At 42.8% G+C, this 23291-nt stretch overlaps 2 protein-coding genes across 2 annotated transcripts in view; one reads left to right on the forward strand and one right to left on the reverse strand.

The window, feature by feature from the left end:
- WDR91 (WD repeat domain 91) overlaps positions 1 to 23291 on the forward strand; it is a 101814-nt gene that overhangs the window by 73588 nt on the left and 4935 nt on the right. The gene's annotated exons all lie outside the window — the stretch shown is intronic.
- Positions 1283 to 15795, reverse strand: AGBL3 (AGBL carboxypeptidase 3). The gene is given in 10 exon segments (XM_009983311.2): positions 1283 to 1406; positions 2820 to 2898; positions 3431 to 3557; positions 4670 to 4799; positions 4801 to 4830; positions 7682 to 8455; positions 8965 to 9105; positions 13536 to 13641; positions 15206 to 15360; positions 15791 to 15795. Coding segments are annotated over 10 exon segments (1671 nt in total).

A 23291-nucleotide genomic window follows, 5' to 3' on the forward strand; every position in this document is an offset into this window, starting at 1 on the left:
TTTTATAATCATTTTAATTAGTTCATACATATTGCAAAAGGAAAGCTCATGATTGGTTAACATATTTAGAAGCTAATTCCGCCCCTGGCTCCCCATCTGTGTTTACTCTCTTCCCCTTTTCTTATGCCTGTCTGGCCGGAAGCATCCTGTTGTCTTGTAATACTCAAGTTACAGACAGGATGTTCTTGCCACCTCAGCAGTTAAACTAGCTGAGTGCTTTGTTTCGCAAGATTTTGTTCAGCTAGCTGACTTATGTCTATGTGGCCTTTCTCAGTTAGCCATTCTCCCACATCCAGGGATGGGCAGACACATAAAGGGATCTGTGGCAGCTTCTTTCACCACAAGTGCACTCACCAGAGCTTATCTGACTACATTATGTTTCAAACTATCATCTCTGAAAGTAGATCTAAAACTCCAACTCACAGAATTTGTCAACCAGCCCAGTCATCTGAAATGCCTATCTGTGTGTTTTGCCAAGTGTTACTTCAGTTTTACACACTCTTAGTACATGGTCTTGGTACTAGTTTCCCCTTTTACTGTTTTTTACTGTATTTCTGTTACAAACAGGAAGTATGAATTTACAGGAACTATTATTGTTGGCTAAAATTCATCCACAAGCTTTCTAAATGTAATACATTCAGGAAAGTTTGTTTTGCTTATCTACAGGAAACATCTCGATCAATATTATGGTAATCACAGGCACCAAAGAAATAAACACTAAGTAAACAATGACAAAAAAACATGTTTCAACTTATTCTTTTCAGCAAAACAAGGAAATACAGGTTTCAGGAAAATAAAATGTCTCATTGCCCTCCAGCGAAAGCACTTCGTTAAATCTGGGGCTACATTTGCCTATGAGATTAGAGGTAGGCAATGGGGAAGTCTGATGCTGACAGCCCTTAGTACCAGTGTGATGACCTGCCTGCATGCGTGATGGGAGAACGCAACTCCTGAACACTCTGAAGTGGGTATGTGAAAGCATGGTCGACACCAGTGTACATGGGCACTATACTTCTTGTGCTTAACGCTGGTGCTCCCCTCCTTCTCACCCTGACCCTACAGCTGCTTACTCAACCGTACTGCCGAACCTGACAGGTAGAACGCCACCTTCTTTTGGAACAAAACTGCCACCTTATGGAAAATCTGCATTAAGCTATAGGGAAAATTAATACTGTTCTGCGCTGTTCATTTGGACTGTATCTCTATAGACTATTGATTCGTTAATTACTGTTCTGACTTAATCCTAAGGTTCTTCCGAACAGATCCTGTTAAACTCGAATGATTATTTCCCTGTGGCATTCAGGACAGAGATGTAAACAGACAAGAAAAAGTCATAGCATACCTTAGTACCTAGTTTTAGCTGGTGTATGACAAGATCACAGGAGTCTCGGCTGTCAGAAGCTTGGCTGCTCTGAAAAAACAACATTGTTTCGTTTAATTTCCAAATTCGGTGATCGCAAACAGTATTTTGCAGCATTCATTCCAGCCATTAGCAGGTGTTTTCTGTAGTAACCCTGGTTGTAGAGACATAAATGTGTTTTCTACATGCCTGTCTTCCAGATCCGCATTTTAATTTTACAGACCTACAGCTAACCTGCAAAAAGTGGGCATCATCAGCTTAGAGAAGGCTTGGCTGATGAAAGAGACATGATCTATCCAGATGGCATGTCCTGCTTCTACTTAGGTTTCTTTTAGTTCTGCTTCACACACCTTCCCCCTCCCTTCCTAAATCCTCTCACAGAACTCCATCCTCTTTGTTTCCAGTGAGTATTCTCTTAGTTCTCTGATGATGCATTAAGATCTTGTGTCTCTCTACTTCCTTACAGTTCAGCACCAGTTGGGAAGCTCAGCTCTTCATTTCTGTACTCAGGGCACCTAAAGTTTGATGAGATAGATCCAACCTTTAATGTTTCCCCAAAAAAGAAATGTACAAAAGTTTTATTCCCTACTAAATGACCATGAAACCACAGCTGTTCATAATGCATTAATGCCCACCTCTCACGAATCACCTGCACAACTGATCCTGCAGTCACTCACAGTCCGCACTGGCACAGGAGGAGCTGATCATGTTTAATAGGTGTATTGTTTAGTCAGCATACAGATTACTGCACTGCTAACAATTACCCTGAATTTAACCCCTTCGGTTAAATGGAATCCGATTAGCATCTTCCATGGTTGATGAAATTAAGTTTACATAAAACTGAAACAATATACCTTATAGGGTGGCTAGATTGCTCTGCAAAATGTAAGACTGAAAAAAAGCATATTGATTTAAGCAATGCAATAGACCAAGCTCTGTACCAACACAGCTTCATTTCCCCTCAGGAAGGCCACCTGGGGGGGATACAGAGCTCTGCTTCCAATGAACTAGCTATCAAGGTTTCAATATAAGATTTGCATGCAATCGTTCAAAAAGTGTTAAATTAAGAAGTGTGACAGAAGTCCAATTTTAGTAACATTTCTAACATTTACTCTGGCACTTTTTAAAAGATGCAGAGTGTATAATAAACATGACAAGTATATAACTATATAATAAGTATAATAAATTGTGGCACATCTGAATAGTTCTAAGTTACCTGGAATCCCAGTCTAACACGTCAGTTCACCCTGGCTTGCTGTTTCACTACTTTCTTGTGCTCCTTCAGGCAGATGTAATAATAAGAAATACCACAAATTTAGTTTACTGCTTAAAGAAAGCCATTATCGAATTTATTATTGCTATAACCCCATAGAGTATTATGTTTTGTCACAGCAGGACAAACTGAGGCAGGAGAAAAGGCCGAGAGGGGACTTTCCTTACCTGTTTGCTATGAACACGCTAGTTCAAGAGAACATGACAGAAATGCTGTCCTATTGACTCCAAGTCTTTCACATTGAAATGGGTGCTTCACCTGCAGCCTGCAGCATCAGAAAGAGCAAGACAGAAATGAAAATGTCAGTCATCCTGCTGACTGCTTGGTGTCTGATATTTCAGGATGGCGGCTGACTGCAAACTCACATATCTTTCACTGACAGACGCTAGATAGGTCTATGACTGCCAGAGTCTTATACAGACGAGATTACAGATCATTATTCAGCCTATATGAACAAATCTAAGGGGGCTGACAATAATGCATAGTTAACTGATTCCCTATTACAAAATTTCCTAAAAACACAACTGGCTCTAGTTACTGCTTTTAATTTGCCATCCACTGACGTTGTTTCATGATACATATGCAATAATGCTAGTGGTGGCCTGAAAAGCTGCTAGGCGAATGCCCTAGTTTTAGCAGTTTTTCCAACTCTTTATCTTAAATCATCATTCATTTCTACCCAGTAAGACAGAACACCAACAAGGGGATGGTAGCTCAAGCCACCATTCTCCATGAAAAACTAAAAGTAAAGGTCTTGTTTGATGATTCCTTCTAAATAGCTAGAGGGATTGTCTCACCCAACTTAGAGCCACAGGTAGAGGCTTCCAAAGTGTAGCTGTTGTTGATGCCCATCTTCCACATCACCACTCGACCTGTGCCTTCTTTGCTCTTTTGTACTCTGAAATGGCAGTCTGGGAACGAGAACTTAAAGGACAGGTAGAGTGTTAGCTTTTTAAGTAAATAGGCAGATGCAATAATTTCATTTTAACCCTACAAGTTTTTTTTAAAATCTTACCTACCAGGTAAACAATTGTGAGTTTTCACTCTACCTTACTTGAATATTGTACAACATAGCTCAGAGCATACTGTTATTACTGGTATAATGGAGATGTAGGTGAAATAACAGACCTTTGATTAAAAGTTTATTTTACTTTAAGGCTTCCTGAGATTTCTGAAAATCATTTTTTATGGGGCTGTACTTACTGTTTCTAAATGAACCTTAGTATAGACAACTGACCAGATGAGTTACCAAAAATCCTGTTATATACCAACATGCACATCTACTAAAAAAATGGAATAGCTCTTCTCTCGTGAGTTAATAGAACAAGAATTTGATGTAGCCGAGCTGGAGCTCACAATCACCTCATTACTGATACCTGAGGAAAACAGCATTAGCTGCAAGTATGCAATGACATCTAGTAGGTTACTTTGTGTGTTGTTTTACTCCTGAGCCTTTGTAACCTTTCTGGTTCAAAAGAAGCTTACTGCAGTCAGAGTTTGCTGGAAAATGACATATTTTAAAAGTCATCATTTCCTACTAAACATTTTTTCTTTTGTAATTGAAATATCTTACACAAACACAGTGATTTTGACATAATTTTCAATAGAAAATTTTCAGAAAGAGTCAACCTGGAGAAAAAATTTTTCCTCTTTAGTTTCTTGTTGGTTTATTTTTAATTCTCACTTGTTTATTTTTAATTCTACAATGTATTTTAAAGATGCCTTTAATATATGAATACACAATATTTAATGTTCGTTTTTCACATTGTTACAACGTTACTTTGATATTGCCTTTTCATTCTTAAAAAAAAAAAAGCTAACTTTATGTCCCAATTCAGCATGATAGGTTTTGGAGCTCTGGAATTTCAAATGAGTTAAAATTTCTTATTCCTACCATTTCTAGTTTTAGCCAATTGAAGATTATTTTACTGGGTGAAGTGTGGTCTTTTAGTAAATGTGATACCTTAAACAAAATATTAGGGATCCCAGATGGTGCTTGAATTTTTAGGTAAGTTTCTAGCCAGAAATTTGCTTACCTTATCTGGGCAGCTCTTGCTCAGCAAGAGTGGGAAGACACATGGGTGCACCCACGGTGCTTTTGCTTGCTGCTTTCTCTCACAACCACACATGAAGACATTTTTTTTCCTGTTGTGACCATGGATGTCAATACAGAAAAACATCACGTTCCCCCATCACTCTGTAATACAGGACGACATAGAATACTTTATCAAAAGCGTGGCTTTTTTCCTCCACCTCAGAAATTAGTGTGAGCTAATACGTTACACTGAAGCTCATGTATAACCTAAAGAGCAAGAAATCAATACAAGTTTTATATTCTGAGCTCTAAGTTAAACCTTCAGTGTGCTAGATAAGAGATTCATAAATTCATAGATTTCTAGGTTGGAAAAGACCTTAGAGATCATCCAGTCCAACTGTCCCTAATCCCCTATTAAACCACATCCCTAAGTAGTTCATCCACCCTTTTCTTAAACACATCCAGGGATGGGGACTCAACCACCTCCCTGGGCAGCCTATTCCAGTGGCTGACAACCCTTTCAGAGAAGAAATACTTCCTAACATCCAAACTGAATCACCCCTGACTAAGCTTATGCCCATTTCCTCTTGTTCTATCACCCATCACTAATGTAAAGAGCCCTTCCCCTACCTCCCCACCATCCCTTCTCAAGTATTGTAGGCTGTAATCAGGTCTCCCCTCAGCCTCCTCTTCTCCAGGCTAAACAGCCCCAACTCCCTCAGCTGCTTCCCATAAGTTTTATTTTCCAGCCCCTTGACCAGTTTAGTCGCCCTTCTTTGGACCCGCTCCAGGAGCTCAATATCTCTCTTAAAGCGAGGGGCCCAAAACTGGACACAATATTCCAGGTGCGGCCTCACCAGTGCCGAGTACAGGGGCAGGATCACTTCCCTATTCCTGCTGGTTACACTATTCTTGATACATGCCAGTATCCCATTGGCCTTTTTGGCCACCTGGGCACACTGCTGGCTCATATCAAGCCGGTAGTCAACCAAGACCCCCAGGTCCTTCTCTGCCAGGCAGCTCTCCAGCCACTCTTCCCCGAGCCTGTAGCGATGCTTGGGGTTTTTATACCCCAAGTGAAGGACTCTGCACTTGGCCTTGCCATTGGCCAAGTGGTTTTGCTTGGGGTTTTATACCCCAAATGAAGGACTCTGCTCATGCCATTGGCCTCAGCCCAACAATTCAGTCTGTTCAAATCCCTCTGAAGGGCCTCCCTACCTTCGAGCAGATCGACACAGCATCCCAGCTTGGTGTCATCCGCAAATTTACTGAGGGTACATTCAATCCCCTCATCCAGGTCATTGATAAAGATGTTAAACAGAACTGGACCCAGCACTGAGCCCTGGGGAGCCCCACTGGTGACTGGCCTCCAGCTGGATTTAGCCCCATTTACCACCACTCTTTGGGCCCGGCCGTCCAGCCAGTTTTTAACCCAAAGGAGGGTGTGCCTATCCAGGCCAGCAGTTACCAGTTTCTCAACCAGAACACTATGAGAAACTGTATCAAAGGCTTTACTGAGGTCAAGGAAAACTACATCCACAGCCCTTCCCTCGTCAACCAGGCGGGTCACCCTGTCATACAAGGTGATCAGGTTTGATTGGCAAGACCTGCCTTTCATAAACCCATGTTGACTGGGCCTGATCACCCGGTTAACCTGTATGTGCTCATTAATAGCACTCAAGATAACCTGTTCCATGACTTTGCCCGTCACCGAGGTCAGACTGGCAGGCCTGTAGTTCCCCGGATCCTCCTTCCGCCCTTTTTTGTAAATGGGGGTAACATCCGCCAGCCTCCAGTCTAGCGGAACTTCCCCAGTGAGCCAAGACTGCCCAAAGATAATGGACAGGGGTTTGGCAATGACATCTGCCAGCTCTCTCAGGACTCTCAGATGTTTTTCATTGATTTTTATGACGTGCCAAGATTCTGCAATGTATTATTGCTCTACTAAGTTTTTAAAGAAAATTTGCAGGTAGACATGTTGGTGTTTAGCAACCCACACCCTCGATGCCCGATTCATGTCGAAGTAGAGCTCTACAGGGAAGATGTGACAGCACCACAGTGTCTCACCTGGGGCTTTACTCTGGGCAGGAGTTGGAAATCTGCAGTAGAGCTAAGAAGGAAGCAGTAACAAAAATATATGTCTCAGCTGACTGTAGCTGACTATGAGGCTGAAGGTCAGCAGCAGACATAATGAATATTAATTACAGGGCACTCACAACTGCAACCTGTCTCCATATGGTGAGACAGAGAGAGGAATTCTCATGGAAAACATGAAGTGCAGTGCTCATCGCTTGTAAGCTAGAGATCTACATGCCAAAACATTCATTTGAAAGAACACAGATCTTACTTAAAACAGGCTGTAACTAGATGAAAAACATTAAATGTACTAATTCTGATACTGGCTTTCTGCACAAGAGTCTTATTTGTATTAATTTGTTACAGAAGTTAAATGAGTGGGATTTAGTTTACTAGCTGAAGGTTTAGTTTAATACCCAAAGGTTTAGTTTTATATCCAGAGTATCAATGTCTCTGTGACTGGAAGTCTCTGTAAGAAATCAGACATATTTGTAGCAAAACACATAGCAAACTTGGCAAGCTTTGCTGTCAAATGGACATCTGGGATCTATCCTGAACCTAACTTCACTCTGGGATGCAGCTGTATGCCAGAAAAGAAGAAAATTAAAGAAATAAGGAGTTCGATAAGTAGATTTTGGCACAGGATAGTGGGGAGAAATATGCTGAAAATGTTTTGATGTAAACTGTTTAACTTTGGAGATACAACTTGTTACCAGGAATGGAGAAAGCATATTAAAGGAAAACATGCACAATACTGAAGAAAAAAATAACCCACTCGAAAATGCAACTGAACGTAAACAGAACAGTCAGAAAGACTTGGGTATCAGGCAAAGACATAAACAATACCAAAATAGTAAGGGACTTAGAGAAGTCACACTAACAAAGAGACAGTGGAAAAGCAAATAATCTATTCTAAAGGGAAAGAAAATGAGGGTACCTTTTGATCATGTTTCGGGTATACCAGATGGAAGGATAAAATTTCTTCATGTTAGATCTGTATTTGTGGTTCAAGTCCTGACCCATTAAAGAACAGCGGTGATTTCCCACAATCACACCATCTGGGTTCAACATGGGTACTACTCTGAAGACAAAATTGTCCCGCAGGAGTTGAGCTTTGCCTGAATAGCCAAGAATGTAATCCAGAAAGCCCTTCATTTTCCAGGAACTGTTAGTTTCTCCTGGATGCGTTCTCGCAGTTAGAGCCTTTCTCTCAGTGTCCTTGCCACTTTTAGGAGGGTTGATGATAGTTAGAACATACACTGTGTTTCCTGCCAGTGAGTGGCACAAGATGTGAATCTTGCAGAATTTGAACTTCACTGGATCTTTTGAGATGGCCACCAGGTAGTCCTGCAGGTTGGAGTAGGTGTAAGGATAGCAGTGAGCAAAGTAGCAGGTGTCTCGGTCATGAGGGAACTGGAATGTCCAAGTCAGGGAGAAATATTGACGTCCACCTTGGCCCGCACTGTTCTTATAATACTTGATTTCGTTTCCAGTTCTTCGCCAGCCAATCTTGTGTTTTGTAGCATCAGCTTCGGAGCACAACAGTGGCCGCAAGCCACATTTATATAGACTGTTATGCTTGGTGAAGTTGACGATATTGAAGCGATACGGTATCCCTGCCTGCGTATTGCTTACTTGGAAGTAGTACCACTGCGTGTGTCTGCTTGTGTAGAGGTCGGTGCGCAGGGTCAGTTGGTACTCGAATTCATCGCTGGTAGGCAGAAAGACAAACAGTTGTAATGCTGGTCAGCACTGTAGTATGATGCCGTGTTTAATTACGCGGACTGCCATGAAAAAGCGCCCTGCGGTGAATCAGGTGCAAGCCATAAATCAGACTCTAGGCAGGTGCCAGGAAAAGATGCCTAATTGCACTGAGAGTGACAATAATGCAACTGCTGTCTTCATTAGGACTTTTAATAATAGCTACGGCTTCTAAAAACATTCTCCACACTATGCTTTAAAAGGAGGTGCTTAAGAAAAGGTGTTAAGTTTGTGCGGGTGATTATCACCTATATAAAACATTCAGTGCTATGGAATGGCTATCAGACCATTTCAAGTGAAGGTTACCTGTAATGATTTTTGAAGCTTATTCAACTAATGTAAAACAAGTTACAAACCCACAGTAACACATCCTGTTCAGAAACTGATAGCAGACTGCTGATAATAACAACTCTGATAATAACTCCATCTTAATAAAAGAAAAAAAGATTAGAAACTTACACTTTGATCACCTTCTGCAAATTCCCACTCTCAAACCGTGCTTCGAAGATCAGTGTATTATCACCTTTTTGATGGAGAATTTGCTTCAGGGGACAGAGACTTGTAGCTTGGGAATACATAAAGCAGGAGTTTTTGTTAGTAAGGCGAAGGAGTGGAACAGATGTCTTTCATTGCAGTCTGAGTCGTTTCAGGGAATACTTGCACCCTTCTGAAAATTTCTTCTAGAAACAGACAACTGCAAGGAGCTAAACTTCAAAGTGTACCTTAGGTAAGCATAAAAGAAATTATTTGAAGATTTTGCTGCCCATTTCCACTTAACCTTATGGATTTCAGCCAGCCTAAGATGTGACTCTGTCTTGGAAGTGCCTATGTTTCTCTGCATGAGCAAAGGGCAATTCATGGTCTGTACTTGGGCAAAGCAACTGAGTCAGGTGGAAGGACTCTAGGACTCAGCTACCTGTCCTGGTTTTGGCTGGGACAGAGTTAGTTCTTCTATTTAGCAGTCAGAAGAGCTCCGTGTTTTGGTTTTACTTTGGGATTCGTTATGAGAAGAATGTTGATAGTGCACTGATATTTATAGTCGGCACTGAGACCTCAAGAACTTTTCAGGTTTCCATGTTTTTGCCAGTGTGCAGGAGCACAACAGGCTGGGGGGAACAAGGCCGGGACAAAGGGTCCACAACTGCCCTTATGATTTGAACTTAGACTTAGATTGAGGGCCAAATTGGCCAATGGAGTATTCCATATCATGCTGTTTCAGGATCGTTTACCAGGACTGGACAGGCGTTTGTCACCGGCTGGGGAGCAATTACACTGTGCATTACTTGTTTATATATATTATTATCATTATACATATACATATATTAATACATTATTATTATTCAACTGTTGTTATCTCAACCCATGAGTTTCCTTCCCTTTTCCTCTTTCTCTTCCCCATTCCCCAGGGGTAGGGGAGGGTTAGTGAGCGGCTATGTGGCCTTTACTTGCTGACCAGGCTAAACCACAACACTACCCCAGGTCTCTTCACAAGTCAAATGGGTAACTTCTCTACTTAGAAATCATACGTAGCTGACAACTCTTGCCATCGGTTTGTTTTTAAATCTCTGTATTCAACTATTCTAGTCTAGAAGTGAAAAATATGACACCCAGACCCAGCAGCAATCACTTTTATATTGCAGGTGATGTCTTCACATCACATTTAGCATGCAGTTTGAGCCCATACCTCCTTTTGCTCTCTTCTGCTACTTTTTCCTTCAGAGAGGCTCACAGAGGCACAACTGAACTTTTTACTACAATCATCATTACCGTAGCTCATTAGAGAGTAGAACTTCTAGATTTGCCATCAGCAAGAATTTACTTTTTTGGTTGGGAAGTTGTTTTGGTTCCAGAATATTCTTGGCATAATTTTAATGGTCAAGGATCCTTCCTTTCCAGAACCAAGGCAAGAATTATTGTTAGCACTTATTTTCCTTCTCTGTATTAGTGTCAATATGGTGGCAAAGCAAAGGTGTGGAAAAATAGAGTAAACAAAACTTCCTGCCATCCTCAAACTGTACCCACAAAATAAAGAGAGAGGATGAGGCTCTTCTGCTGAAAGCTGGGAGCCCAGAGATCCTGCTGCAGCGTCAATGTAGCCGTGCTGGCGACTCCAGCCGACCCCAGCAGCACAAGCTGTGCTCTGACCCTTAGGTTAAGGCCAGCTCGGGGAAAAGGAGGACAGGTGAAAACTGAAGGAAATCCAGGCTGAAACTACGTACTGTGAGACTGTGGGTTTCACACTGCTGATATTGAACCAGCCGTCTTATCGATCAGAAGTGAAATTTTCCACTACATAACTTTCTAACCAGCAAAATGAAGGATTTGTACTGGTGGCCAGACACCGACTGTCAAGCTTTGTATTCTCAGCTCCTGTATTCTTGCTTCTTTCTATCTCCTTACTGCTGGATCCACCTGAGGAGAACCTGCCACCTTACTGTACTGCCATATAAGGGGGACTGACCCTGTACCATGTAGCAGGGTTAGAGCTGCACAGCAGCCCCTGTTCAGATCAGAGTTGTGTCTGCCTTTGGTTGGCTGGGGCTGTGTTAGAGATTCATGTGGCAGCAATCTGTCTTGTTCTCTCCTGTAGCATTACTAAAGCTCTGACAGTACTGCTCAGGGAAGACATGCAAAGCCAAGATTCCTGTAAGTCATTTTTTCATTCCTTGAATCACTGTTGCCATACAAAAATGACGCCATGTTCAGCGTATTGTTCTTCATGATTGAAGACCCACAGAGATTTTCATTAGAGAAGGACTGTTAGCTTTGCTGGCTGGGATATCCACTTGAATAATTACTTTCTGGTTAGCTGAATTCACAGTTTCTCTACTCTTCCCTTCTTCTTCATGCTCTTCCTTAAAATTAAGGAAGAAAAATGTTTCAGTAGTTAATTCAGTAAAACTGCTTCTGGAAACATCTGTATCAGTTCAATGCTATTGAATGAAACACATGCATAAAATCTGAGATCTGTATCATGATATTTTAATTTTCCTGCATGGAAGTCAGCATTGGATTGTATTTTTCTTTCCCAGATCAGATTTCAGGAGGGCCTGTAGGAACTCAGCAGCAGATAGTTCCCAGTCAGGCAGTAACACCCAGTTCCTGCTGAATTCAAATTCAAATTGAGTAGGGATCAGGAGAGTGCTGCTGCTGCCTCCTGCAGGAAGCGAAGGCTCATTACATGCCAGTCTGAGGCACTCAGGTCATAAATCTGTATAATACAGATGCCTGCCCTACCCTATAGACCTTCTCTGTGAGGAGGATTTTAGGGTTTTAAAAAATTTATTTATTGCTATATAACTTAGATGGCAAAGTGCCAAGCTGGGGGTTTCTGTCTCAGAAACAGAAAGGAGAAGATGAACTCCATGGGGCTCCAAAGTTCTCCTCCTCCTCCCACCTGCTCCTGTCCCCAGCTGGCTGCGGTGCCCAGCAGTCCAGGTGGCACAAGCAGTCTACCCTCCCTGGTGCAAGCAGGGAATGGGAAGTAAAGGCTTCAAAGCTCTGAAGTTCTCTGCAGGTCCTGCTACCAGCCAAAATCAAGGCTAGGGGACAAAGCGGCACACTCAAGGCAGCGAACGTATAGTTACAGTCACTTAAAGACTCACCCTATAGGCAACAAATACTATTGCTATCCATATGTTTAGATACAGAGTCTTCACGGTGATAGCAAGCACTCATGCTCTGCTGCAGCTCGATGTTTGCTAGCTCAGGAATTGCTTACCGCCTGTAACTGCCTGCACAACATCATTCCTCAGGAGAAGGAAGGAGAACTTGCTGTGCTTAAAAGCAGCAGTTTTCACCTCCTCAGTTGAAAAGTTTCATTAATGAACTATGATATCAAAATACACACTTTGCTGGAGTGTTGTACAGGCTGAAATAAGAACCACTTCCAGTTGCCTGCGCATGAATTTCAAGTCAGTAATAAAGAACATGTAAAGTTGCATTTTTAAAGAACAGCCAACTAAAGGACAATAACAGAAATCACTGTCCCTGTTTTCAAAAATGTGGGGAGCTGGGATTCAGGGTGTACCTCCACATCTTATTCCTTGCAATAAATTAGCAGGTCCAGTTGCAGATGATAGAGGTTCCTTCCTAGTCACACAGCAGTTACCAGTTTTCTTGGCTGCCAAATGTAGCAACCTACTAGTGACAGGTAATATACTCATCCTGCAGAAGTAGTAAATTCCTAAACAAACAGGACCTCAAAAAGTACCAGTGCTTTTCAGTTTATTGCAAGCTTTTACCATCTGTGTTGACCTCAAGAGGGATGCCAACTCCCTTTCAGTTTTGTGCTTCGGAAAATTTTGTGGCTGCATCTAGTTATCCTAAGATTGCAAAACTATTATCATCCTTTCTTATCTATGTAGAAGTAGCCCAGGACCAAAATCAATAACTGCCAGAAGTTCCAAGTTCATCCAAGACAACTGGACCAATTTAGCAAACACAGGAAATGAAAAATAACTCTGATAATCAATTGGTGATGGCAGAATAAGGCAGCTAACTCCCTTCAGTTCTGTTAAATTAATCCTTGCCAAGACTTAGAAGCCTGTAATCAAGCACTGATCCAATCTGGACAGATTTTGTTTATAAGTCTTGGCAAAACCACTATAGCTAACAGGATAACAAAATATTCTTCCTACACAGACTTTAGTGTTGATCTTGCAGTTACACAGCTCTCATCTTTTCCACTTTCTCTTTTGGCTGTTACCTTTCTCCACTCATATTTTCACAACAAACTCATTTTAGGCTGGTTAATACTGTTATTCACTGAGAACAATGGCTTGAGCTGAGCTGGACTTCTGAGATAATTAACAGTATGAGCAGAATTTACGGATATTGAGACAGCTGTGAAACTGTAATTAATTTCCTTCCCTATGCATAGGAAAATAATTCATTCCCAAGTGCTTTAAAATTACAATAGAAAATCACATTGATTTCATCAGGCTTTGAATTAGGTTCTTAAAGGAGATCAAAGCAGGTGCTTTCTTCACCTACAGCAAACAGTAAGATTTCTCAGGGTGTTCCCACCTTCTTCTCCTAGATAAATCACAGTGCCTTTGTCAGGAGTTTGGTATGGCGGCATCATCTCCAAACCTGTTGTAGTGTACAATGGCTCCGGAGTAGTGGGTATCCAATCTGAAAAAGAAAAAACACACAGAAGGAGTACAAGCAGGAAGATTGTATTAGAGTCTTTATAATATGAAGGACACACTGAAAAGTGGTTCATCCTATTTATACCAGTTGCACATAAATGAATAGGGAAGTCTCCTTTTGAACCTAATTTTTTGGATCTGTGAACAAATCTTCACTATAACTCTAAATAAAAATACGTATCAATCTGTGCATGGACTAACTTCTGCTGTACAAATTTACCTCTGTTCCCTACACCGCTTGCTTATCATTAGTGAGGATGACAATGGTGAACATTAGACAGCATTGGTACCATTAGGAAAAGAGATGCTCCAAGTACAGAGTGAAGTCATTGACTGTTGACCACAGACATGGCATGGCTATAATGCAGTGTCTCTGTGTAACTTGCATGACATCTGCCTGGCATGTCAAAGATCTGCTGAACACCGATTCATTCTGACAGTAAGACTTTCCTTACAGTAACACAGCAGTCCTATCCGGTTCCATTCGAGATACTGGGATCTATTTTCAAAGGTAACAGAATAAGGGCATAGATGCCTCCGTCCCGCTTCTGTGCATTTCTAATTTCTACCTATTACTTCCAAACTGCAATTGGTTGTATCTGTAAAGCACAGGGATTGTTCAAGTCTTCACTATCTGTAATAGGTTTGCAGTAAGAGTTTTGTACAGACTTCATAAAAGCAGTTATTAGCTGACATTCATATTTAACCGTATAGCCCTGAAATACAGTACTGACACTGCTGGTAACAGGACATGAGATTTGTACTGAATTCGCAAGACCTCAGGACTGAGCCTTGTCAGGTTTGCTCTGTCTGGACTTTTCTTTATCGTTCTGCAGCTTTGTTTCACCTAACTTAGCTGTGACAGCAATTTCTCTAACTGATCATGTATGCATGGCTAATTTGTTTTATTTTTATTTATCTTTGTATGGTACAACCATAGACTTATACGGACAGCAGTAACAAGGAGTTGTTCTGCATAGAAATGCAGACCTAGAGCTGGACAAAACTTGTTTTAGGGGTAACAAAAAGAAGGAAATAATATCTAACACATGTAAAGAACACTGTATATGGTAAATTCAGATGTATAATTGAGCTGCAGACTGAGGAAGAAAGAGAAAGGTGTAAGAATAAGCTAGTAAACATACGAAAATGACCCCAGAGTTACTTGAATCCTAGAGTGGGGAAGAAGAAATCATCAATACAAACATCATATTTTCCCCAGCAAAAGGACTCCAGAGGCTGATGATTTGCAACAAACAACTCCTCCCCTCCACCAGAATGAAACCTCTGCAATGAAATCACTGACCTTAGGACCTAGAGAAGGCATGGAAGGGGAAGCCAGGAAAAGGGTGTGAATGAAGCATACCTATAACAAACTTATCTGCATTATTATTTTTTTCTTTTTCTGTAGCAATTAGAGCTGGACTAATAATGATTTGTCTCTTAAAAATCTCACTTATACTAATAATAAAGTCTTGGTTTTGTTTATATAAGTGTGATTCTTCTTTGCCCACACACAAGATTTTAAGCACAACACAATAACTTACTAATGTGCTCAATTCTGTCCCTGATGACTTCACAGTGGTGTTGCCAGTATGCCAGGGAAAACTGACTGTCAGGTGACAAGTCATCCAGATTCTGAGGCTTCCGAGGATGGGGTACCGCTGCCTCTGAGTCAGATGATAACAGAATCTGTTTTGCCCTTGGAAAAAGATGAGCACAAACGGAATCTATAAGAAAGTGAAAGAACCCTCACATCAGCCTCTCTTGCTCTTCCAAGTGGAAACAGGCTGCAGAGATTATCTACGCGAAAATAACATAACGAAGCATGGCACAATAAAATCACATCCCACTGAAATGCAAATTTAATGCTCCATCCTATAAATCACACTGAATTTAAAAGTAGCGCTGAATGAACAGTTAATTCATTAAACCACAAAGCACATCAAGTATTCAACTGCAGCAGGGAATAGCTTACTTGGGTTCCTATATAAAATGTTGGCACCTTTTATTACTACTGCTTTTATTACTAGTGTGTTACAGTAAGGCCTACAATCTCAATGCCCGAGTCCAAATCTGTGCTGTGCAATATCGTACAAATAACAAGCAAAGCTTATTCCTACCAAACTTACCACATGGTGGGTATGCAACAACCAGATAGTACTGGCTACCATGACAGGAGAGGTAACAATCTGATGCTATCAAGAATTTTGTAAAGCAACAGAGACATTTGGAGGAGGTGGGCAGTTATTTACTTATCAGCAAGGAATTCTTCAAAGTTGTGTGATGCCACTCGAATGAAAACATGATGAGCAGGGAAAAAGCTTTGAAAAACATCTACTACTTGGATGATTTGGGCTGCTGGTACTGTGCACTGACCACAACACTGTCCAGAGTTAATTACTTGTCTTTGTCATAGATACGAAAAGATCCCCTTTCAAAGCATTCCCTGTCCTTCCTAGTATCTGCTTATATCAGGCCAAAAGATAGGAGCTTGGTTTCATGGGAAATTGTTTGTATTTGCTTTGGGTCTGAATCAGATAACGACTTATTTTACCCGAAAAAACATACTCATCAGCTTTAGACTTGTTTTCTAGATCTAATTCTCCTCACAACAAACAAAAGAACATAATAGCAAAAGAGCTTCACCTGAAGGATATGGTTTCAAGTGTAAATGACATCATATGTGAAAAGCAAATGGATTAAAACCAAAACTGCTGAACCCATTTTTAAACTCTAGTGGTTACCTAACTCTAATGGATACCAAGCTACTATAACGTCCAATCTGTAACTGGTGATCAAGTGTATGCTGTAAGATGGGACTGACATAGCTACTCATCTAGGTCAAGAATCATAAAGTGTGACTAGACCTACCTCCACTTTTGTTTAACGCTTGACAATTATGTGAGCACTAGTATCTTCCCCCTTTCCCTTTCTTTTATCCTGTGGTCTTACAGGGACAACATATGGGAATAATTGAAAGGGTCTTAACCTGTAAGAACAGCATACTGCTGACTCTGTTCTGTCACAAATGAGTTAGCGGGGTCTTCATCCTAAAAAAAAATAAAAAAAACCCACTAAAATAAATTGGAAGTCCACAGTAGGACAGCTCGCTTTTGTTTGTTTTCAGAGAGAAGAGCTGCCTCTGTTTTGGTTTACTTTATGGCCTGAAAAAGAATTAGGCAAAGCCTGCATGGTCCTGTACTCCGTCGTTATTCCTGTCCACTGCTCAAAGGCGATGTGCTTCCACTCTTTGTCTTTTGTTTCCCCAGTGCCTCCCTTGTGCAGTACTGGCATTCCTAGTGCTGTGTGAAAAGCTAGAGCAGAAAACTGATGTAAGAAAAAAATGTTTGGTTTTCAGCTGCATTAATTAGCCCTCTGATCCCACTCATCGAAGAAGCCTTCTGATGTAAGAGCAGGAGAGGCTATGGAAACCTATAGCTAGGAGAGCCTTTCTGGTGGCAGCCCAGATGCATGCCACGATTATCCGAAAGCAGTAAGGACTAGGACTAAGGGAGGTGAGGAACTCCCTACTGAGGAACTGAGGTGTGACACTGGGTAAAAATTAAAAAAGCACCACTCTGCAGCCAAAGTGCACGTGGGCCATGAAAAGCAACCAGCTGCCCTGGGTTACATCTGAAGCACATTGGCAAGGCAGCACAGAGCCAATAGTGCTTGTCCTCTTCGCTGTGTTTACCATAGAACATTTATTTCTCAGGGTTTATATCTTGTCCCCTTTCATTAACATCATATTCAATTAAAACCTGAATTTCCTTCCTGAAATATGAATAAATGTTGATAACATCAAATGCATTTCACAGCTGTTAAAAATACTCTCAGCTTTATTTACTGCTCCTATTTACATTCACCACATTTGCAAACCCAACGCAGGGCTTCTAAAAACCTGCTAGTCCAGTCCCTGATCCAGGAGCTTGAGTTCTACAGGGCAAGAACCGAAAACAGTTCACAAACCAAAGCACAGATAAAATGATAACGCAGAGGTGGTAGAAGACTTCACTTTGCTCGCTGACGAAGAGCCGTACTGCTCTCAGCAACGTGGACAGTGCTGGGGACGAGCTCTCAGGACATGGATTCGGTCAGCGCGACACAGAGCGAGGTTCCAAAAGGCAGTTCACGGATGCGTTCCAGCCGCCTGTAGAAACGGCTTGTTACCGGGGCTGCTGATTTTCTTACGAGAATACAAACCAATTGCTTCTAATGAATTACAGCCGACCTGCCCAAGAGCTGGGACCACCTCAGACGGGGAGCAGGCGCCGCCGGGACTTACTGAGCTGCCTTCCTGCCTGACGGCGAGGCTCTCCCCATCCCGTCCCCACTACCCGCCGCCTCCGACGGGTCCGGGCGGCGGGACAGGGCATCCCAGCGAGGCGGCGGGACCGCCGTGATCGCGGCCTCCAAGAGGCGGCCGTCCCTCCCAGCAGCAAACCCCTCCGCCGAGAGGGAAACCGCCGCACTGCCGCAGGCAGGGGGGCGCGGCGGCCGCAACACCGCCGGCCACCCCAGAGCCACCGGCACCGCCACCGCTCCCCCCGCCCCACTCTCGCGAGAGTTCGGTGCGGGCGAGCGCGGTCCCGGCGGCGGGCTGGGAGACGGTCGTCGCGGTCCGCGTTGGGAGCGGTACCGGCCGCCCTGTGTTAGCCCCCGTCGCTGGCCGGCTGGGCAGCAGGGGCCGCGTCACAGGTTTGTGCCGCAGTGCCCCGGCCTAGCGAGCGCAGGGTGGGGGTTGCCGCCGTCCCGGGGACGCCTGGGGTGCGCGGTGGCAGGAGCTGTGCCACGGCTTCCCTGCGCCTGCTGGTGTTTCGGCTGGCTTGGGCTGTGCGGGGAGAACAGACGTGTTTCCTCTGTTACACGTAAACCTTCGTCCTTCGGGTCAGGGAACACAAGCAGCGTAAAACTTTGCAATAAAGTAAATGCAGTGTTTACAAATCCTATGTATTTATGTCAACAAGGAACACCTTCTGTCCTAATTCCTATTAGCTGCAGTACCTACAACCTAGCCCAAAAAGAGTAGCTGATCCTGGTTGATGCTCGTCCTCCTGTACAGCTGAGACAGGGGGTGCAGAGCGCAAGCGTATGGCCACAGTGCACCCCAACACTGGCTTTTCACGGTCCGTACTGCGGCAAGATGGCCATCAGTCAGCCAGTCACAAGTCTGGCTTAGACCTGTCCTGCGTCCGTAAGTGCCAGATGGGCCCAAATGCTCCTACATTTTGACTTTAGAAACTGCGAATGTACGGCAGGTTGGTCAGGCTGCTGCACCTCTGTGCAGGGCTCTGTGAGCGTGCATGCTAAGCTGATGCTGCAAGCGTTGGGCTACTCATGCACATCCCATGCACATGTTTGTACTTGCACAGTGTGTCTTATGCTTCCTGGTCATCTGTGCAGTAAGTCCAATCTCTCTGGAGAACTCATAGGCATGTGTCTCTCTTGCCTGGGAAATTTGTCTGGGCAGGAATTGGGAAACCAATGTCTGCTGAATCACTGTGACCTACTTGCAGAACTCAAACGACAGCCTGTGATTTGATTTAATTTGACCCCTGCCCACACCTCCTTCAAAATTTCAAAATACAGTTTGAGGAGGTGTAAGAAGGCAGCTCTGATGGGCTACACGTGCGCCATGACCTGACAGACACACCAGGGGATACATCTGCCTGGGCCTTCTGTGCCTGTAAGGCAGAAGGATACATTTCTCAGTCTTCCTGTTCTTCCTGTATAGTACCATAGGCACATTCTGTAGAGTTTTACTAGCCCTTTCATGGGCAGCAGATGTTCTGCTCAGTAATCTGATTTCTAGTTGCATGTTACATTCTGGTGATTACTCTGTCATTGTAGTCTCAAGGCTACAATAATTAGATTTCATAATTTTTCACAGCATTCTTTTTGTCTACAGTAGGTAGAAGGGGATGTGGGAGGTTGCACTGAGCTTTAGGTATCATTGCCAGCACCACATCAGGGCTGCAAACACCACAGTTCACGTATAGTGTGAATCCTTCTTCCTTGGCGTCGTCTCTAAGAGGAGACTACCCCCTGAATTTCTAGCTTCCTTGCCATAGTTCTTCACCATTTCTGGTGCCTGCACGGCTGACTCCCAAATGATCTAGCTTCCAGAGCAATGCCTCTGCACAAGACCTAGAGAAGTGCCTGGAGTCCAGAGCCTGGGCAGAGATCACCCAAGGCCCGGGAAAGGAAGGGTTAACCTCTTTGCTGGCCAGTGCCAAATTTGTTTTGGAGCTCTGCAGCTTGCCTCCTGGTGCCAGCCTCAGCTCCTGATGACCAGCCTGGTGTTGGTGCCAGTGGTTCTCCATTCCTGACTGAGGGGATCAGAGAGTGAAGGAAGGCAGAAAGTGAAGAAGACCAGACCTATGTGTTGCTTTCCTAGAACAAGGTCAGTGGCTAAAGAAAGGACTGAAAGCCCAACAGAAAGGGGAATATAGACAGGACTTCAGCAATAACTCTGATGTTAGAGGTCAGAGTCACCTAAGCAAACTAGCCAGCCAGACTCCTCCAGCTTTCTCTGTTGTCCATGAAGGCAGGTTCTCTCAAAGAACAGTCCAGAGCACTAAATTTTGGATCTGCTTGGGTTTGCTCTCTGGAAGACCTGCTTTTCCCCCCATCAGTTAAAGAGGGACCAGTGGAGAGTTCCTTGGCTAAAATAGTAGTCCAAGTTGGTTGAGTGTGAATATCCATCCCCAGGATTTCTGTGAATTACAGGCAGGCATGACTGCCCAGCGTCCTGCCTTGCCCAAAGTAAGTCACAAAGGTGACATGCTGTCACAGGAGGGACTGTGGGTGGTAGGCATACTCTCTTACTGAGCAGAAGAGAGAAAGTTTGAACCTGCCTCTTAGACTAGTGACATGTTACTATGCACTTGTGATCTGTGTAATCACGGAACTCGTCATAGCTCCACGAATAGTCTCCAGGACTAAACACTGATGGGATTTTTGCTGTTTGCTGCCACAAGACAAATGCTGAGTGATCTCTATATCAGCAACACGTGTTACAGTTGTGTCAATTTGTACTTGAAATCGAGGATCACTTGCTTCTTAACACGTGGAAAAGTTACTACTTCCCTGCAATAATCACATTCCACATGTGATTATACAACCCCCTCTAGAGTCAAACCCTGCATCTTCAGCACTGGTAAGCAATATATGCTTCTCTCTGTAGTGAAGATGGTGCTGAGATGCATGCAGGTGTGAAACACCTGTCCCATGCTATTAAAATGTTTGAAAGAAATTAAGTCTCTGAGAAAAGAGCTTTAAACCATAATGTTTCCCTACTTACAATGAGGGAAAATTGTACCTTTAACGTAACCGTATTCAGAGCACTACTGTGTGCTGCAAGAAAACCTTTATAATAGAAGCAAATAGTGGGAAAACTCCTGAAACAAACCTTGGAAATCATTCCATTTTGTAGGCTAAAAAGTAATATTTATGGATCAATATCCTGATATTTCCAGAATTGCTTTTTTTATTTTCCCAAAATGCCAGTTGAATGATTAGATTTGCTTCCCTTGTATAAACAATCATCTCTGTAGTCTAATCACAAAACAAATAAAATCAATTATATGCTCTTATTTCGATTATTCACTTTTACTTCTATCTTCACGGTACTTAAAAATCATCATCTCAATCAGAATCATGTTGCATTCGGTGCTGTGTTTTTGCTAAGAGTCCACCCTTCCTTTATAGAGGTGAACAGGAGAGGCAGGGAGGGCAGGGATAGGAGACAGGAGTGACTGCCCAGAGCATGAAGAAGCCGAACTGCGAATGGAAACTGCCAAGAATCACCCACTGGGCAGCATTGTCCCTTACAGGAGCTCGAAAGGGAGCTGCTGAGCTGGCAGGTGGAAGTTCACAGCCTGAATTTTAGTCTGGGGTCTCCAGGAACCTTTGGGTACCTCTAGTGAGAAGTTACGCGTTGCTATATTCTTTCTTGTAAAAAACCGGTTGTGTTGGTAGCAGCTCGATTTCCAATATTTTCTTTAAGCTTTACATTGCTCTGCCTCAGTCTTAATTTGTTCCTGAATGAATCAAAGATGGTAAGATTTCAGGATGAGTGCATTAAAGCTTTGATGTTACAGAAGTAACTCTTCTCAAATAGTTCATTTGTTTTTAAAGAGTCTACGCTGTCTGTCCTTAGAAGAGTTTTATGTGCATTCGCACAATGAAGCAGCAGGTGCTATTTTTAGATTCCTGTGTAGACTTTAAGAAAAATATTTTTGTCATGTTTTTCTTGAATGTTACTTCTTCTACAGTGACGCAGTTCTTCCACAGTGCTTTGGGTTTGCTACTTCTTTCCCTAAAAATCACTTATCTCTAGCGGGACAGCTAAGAGAACAGAAGAAAACAGTATTAACTTTTAAAAGTTTCAGCTGCTGTTGTCAGCGTAGGGAACAGAAATGCCACAAGGTGGTAGCAGTCGTCTGGCAGGGAGGGCCCGGAGATGGCTCTGGGCTTTGCTCCATGATCCAAGGAGGCAAACACTGTCTGTGTGCCTTATGCCATACAGTGGAGCATTCACAGTGTGCAAGCAGAGTTATTTTAGGTCTATTTTCTGTTAACTTGAATTATTTCACTTCGAGGTAATCTTGTGTGAAGTAGAGCAACGAGAGATAACACCTTGATGTCTCTCTTGTCAGCTATAAGATCCCGTAGGCTTGTGGCACGTGACTTGGCCACGAACGCCAAGTATAAATCCATTTTTAAAATTGCCAGCGTAACCTAGAATCTGGGCTTCTGCACTGCCGTGCCTGAGGCTTTGGCTGGCTGGTGCAGTCTGTCTGCTTGTCAGGCTCTCCTAACAGCATCCAGAATGGCATGGCCCCAGGTTGCAAAGCACTGACCTCCTACTTACTCCTTCTGTCAGCTTGGATCGGTTCAGAGTATTGTAATGGGTTAACTTCATACTGCCTGGCTTTGGGAGAGATCAGACATCATCCACCCTCCCGAGCTGACATAAAGCTCGTGTTAATACAAAAAGACAGTGAAAACTCCATCATGTGCTCTGTCTGATGTGACAGAAACACAGTCATATGCCCACATGTGATCAAGATTAAATTTGTGCTGCTGAGTGATCTGGCAGTGTGCAAACCCCTATTAATGCACATGAAACCACAGTTTTGGGCAAAAAATATGCTTTTACTTCTGCCGCTCCTGCCATGAGAGAAAAGAAGAGAAAAGGAAGCTTCTGATAGATTACTGGGACAGACAACTGCAGGGATGATTTTGGTCTGGGTTACAATTACCAGAAAATATATATGAGATATGAAATTTCACTATGAATTCTGGGAGAATTTCATCATTTCTTGATTCAGGGAACTATGGAAAAGTGTGTGAGGACTGGCAGCGCTAACCTATTTCTACTCTGTATCAGTTCTACATCATACTTGAGTAAAGTTTTTGTGTGTGAGCAAGGCTTAATATAAAGGCAACTTGAATGTTACAAGCTTATAAGATTAATTTAACTCTGCAAGGAAGATAAGCCCTGCGTTTCTTGCTGCACTTCAGTGCTTGTTGTGCTGTGAATAGCAAGTTTCATTCAGACGTGATGCTCAGACATGAATGTTTAGACACTTTTCCGCATGCAGTTTAAATCTTTTAAAGCAAAAA

This window comes from Tauraco erythrolophus, chromosome 4, assembly GCF_009769465.1.
Source record: "Tauraco erythrolophus isolate bTauEry1 chromosome 4, bTauEry1.pri, whole genome shotgun sequence".
NCBI lineage: Eukaryota > Metazoa > Chordata > Aves > Musophagiformes > Musophagidae > Tauraco > Tauraco erythrolophus.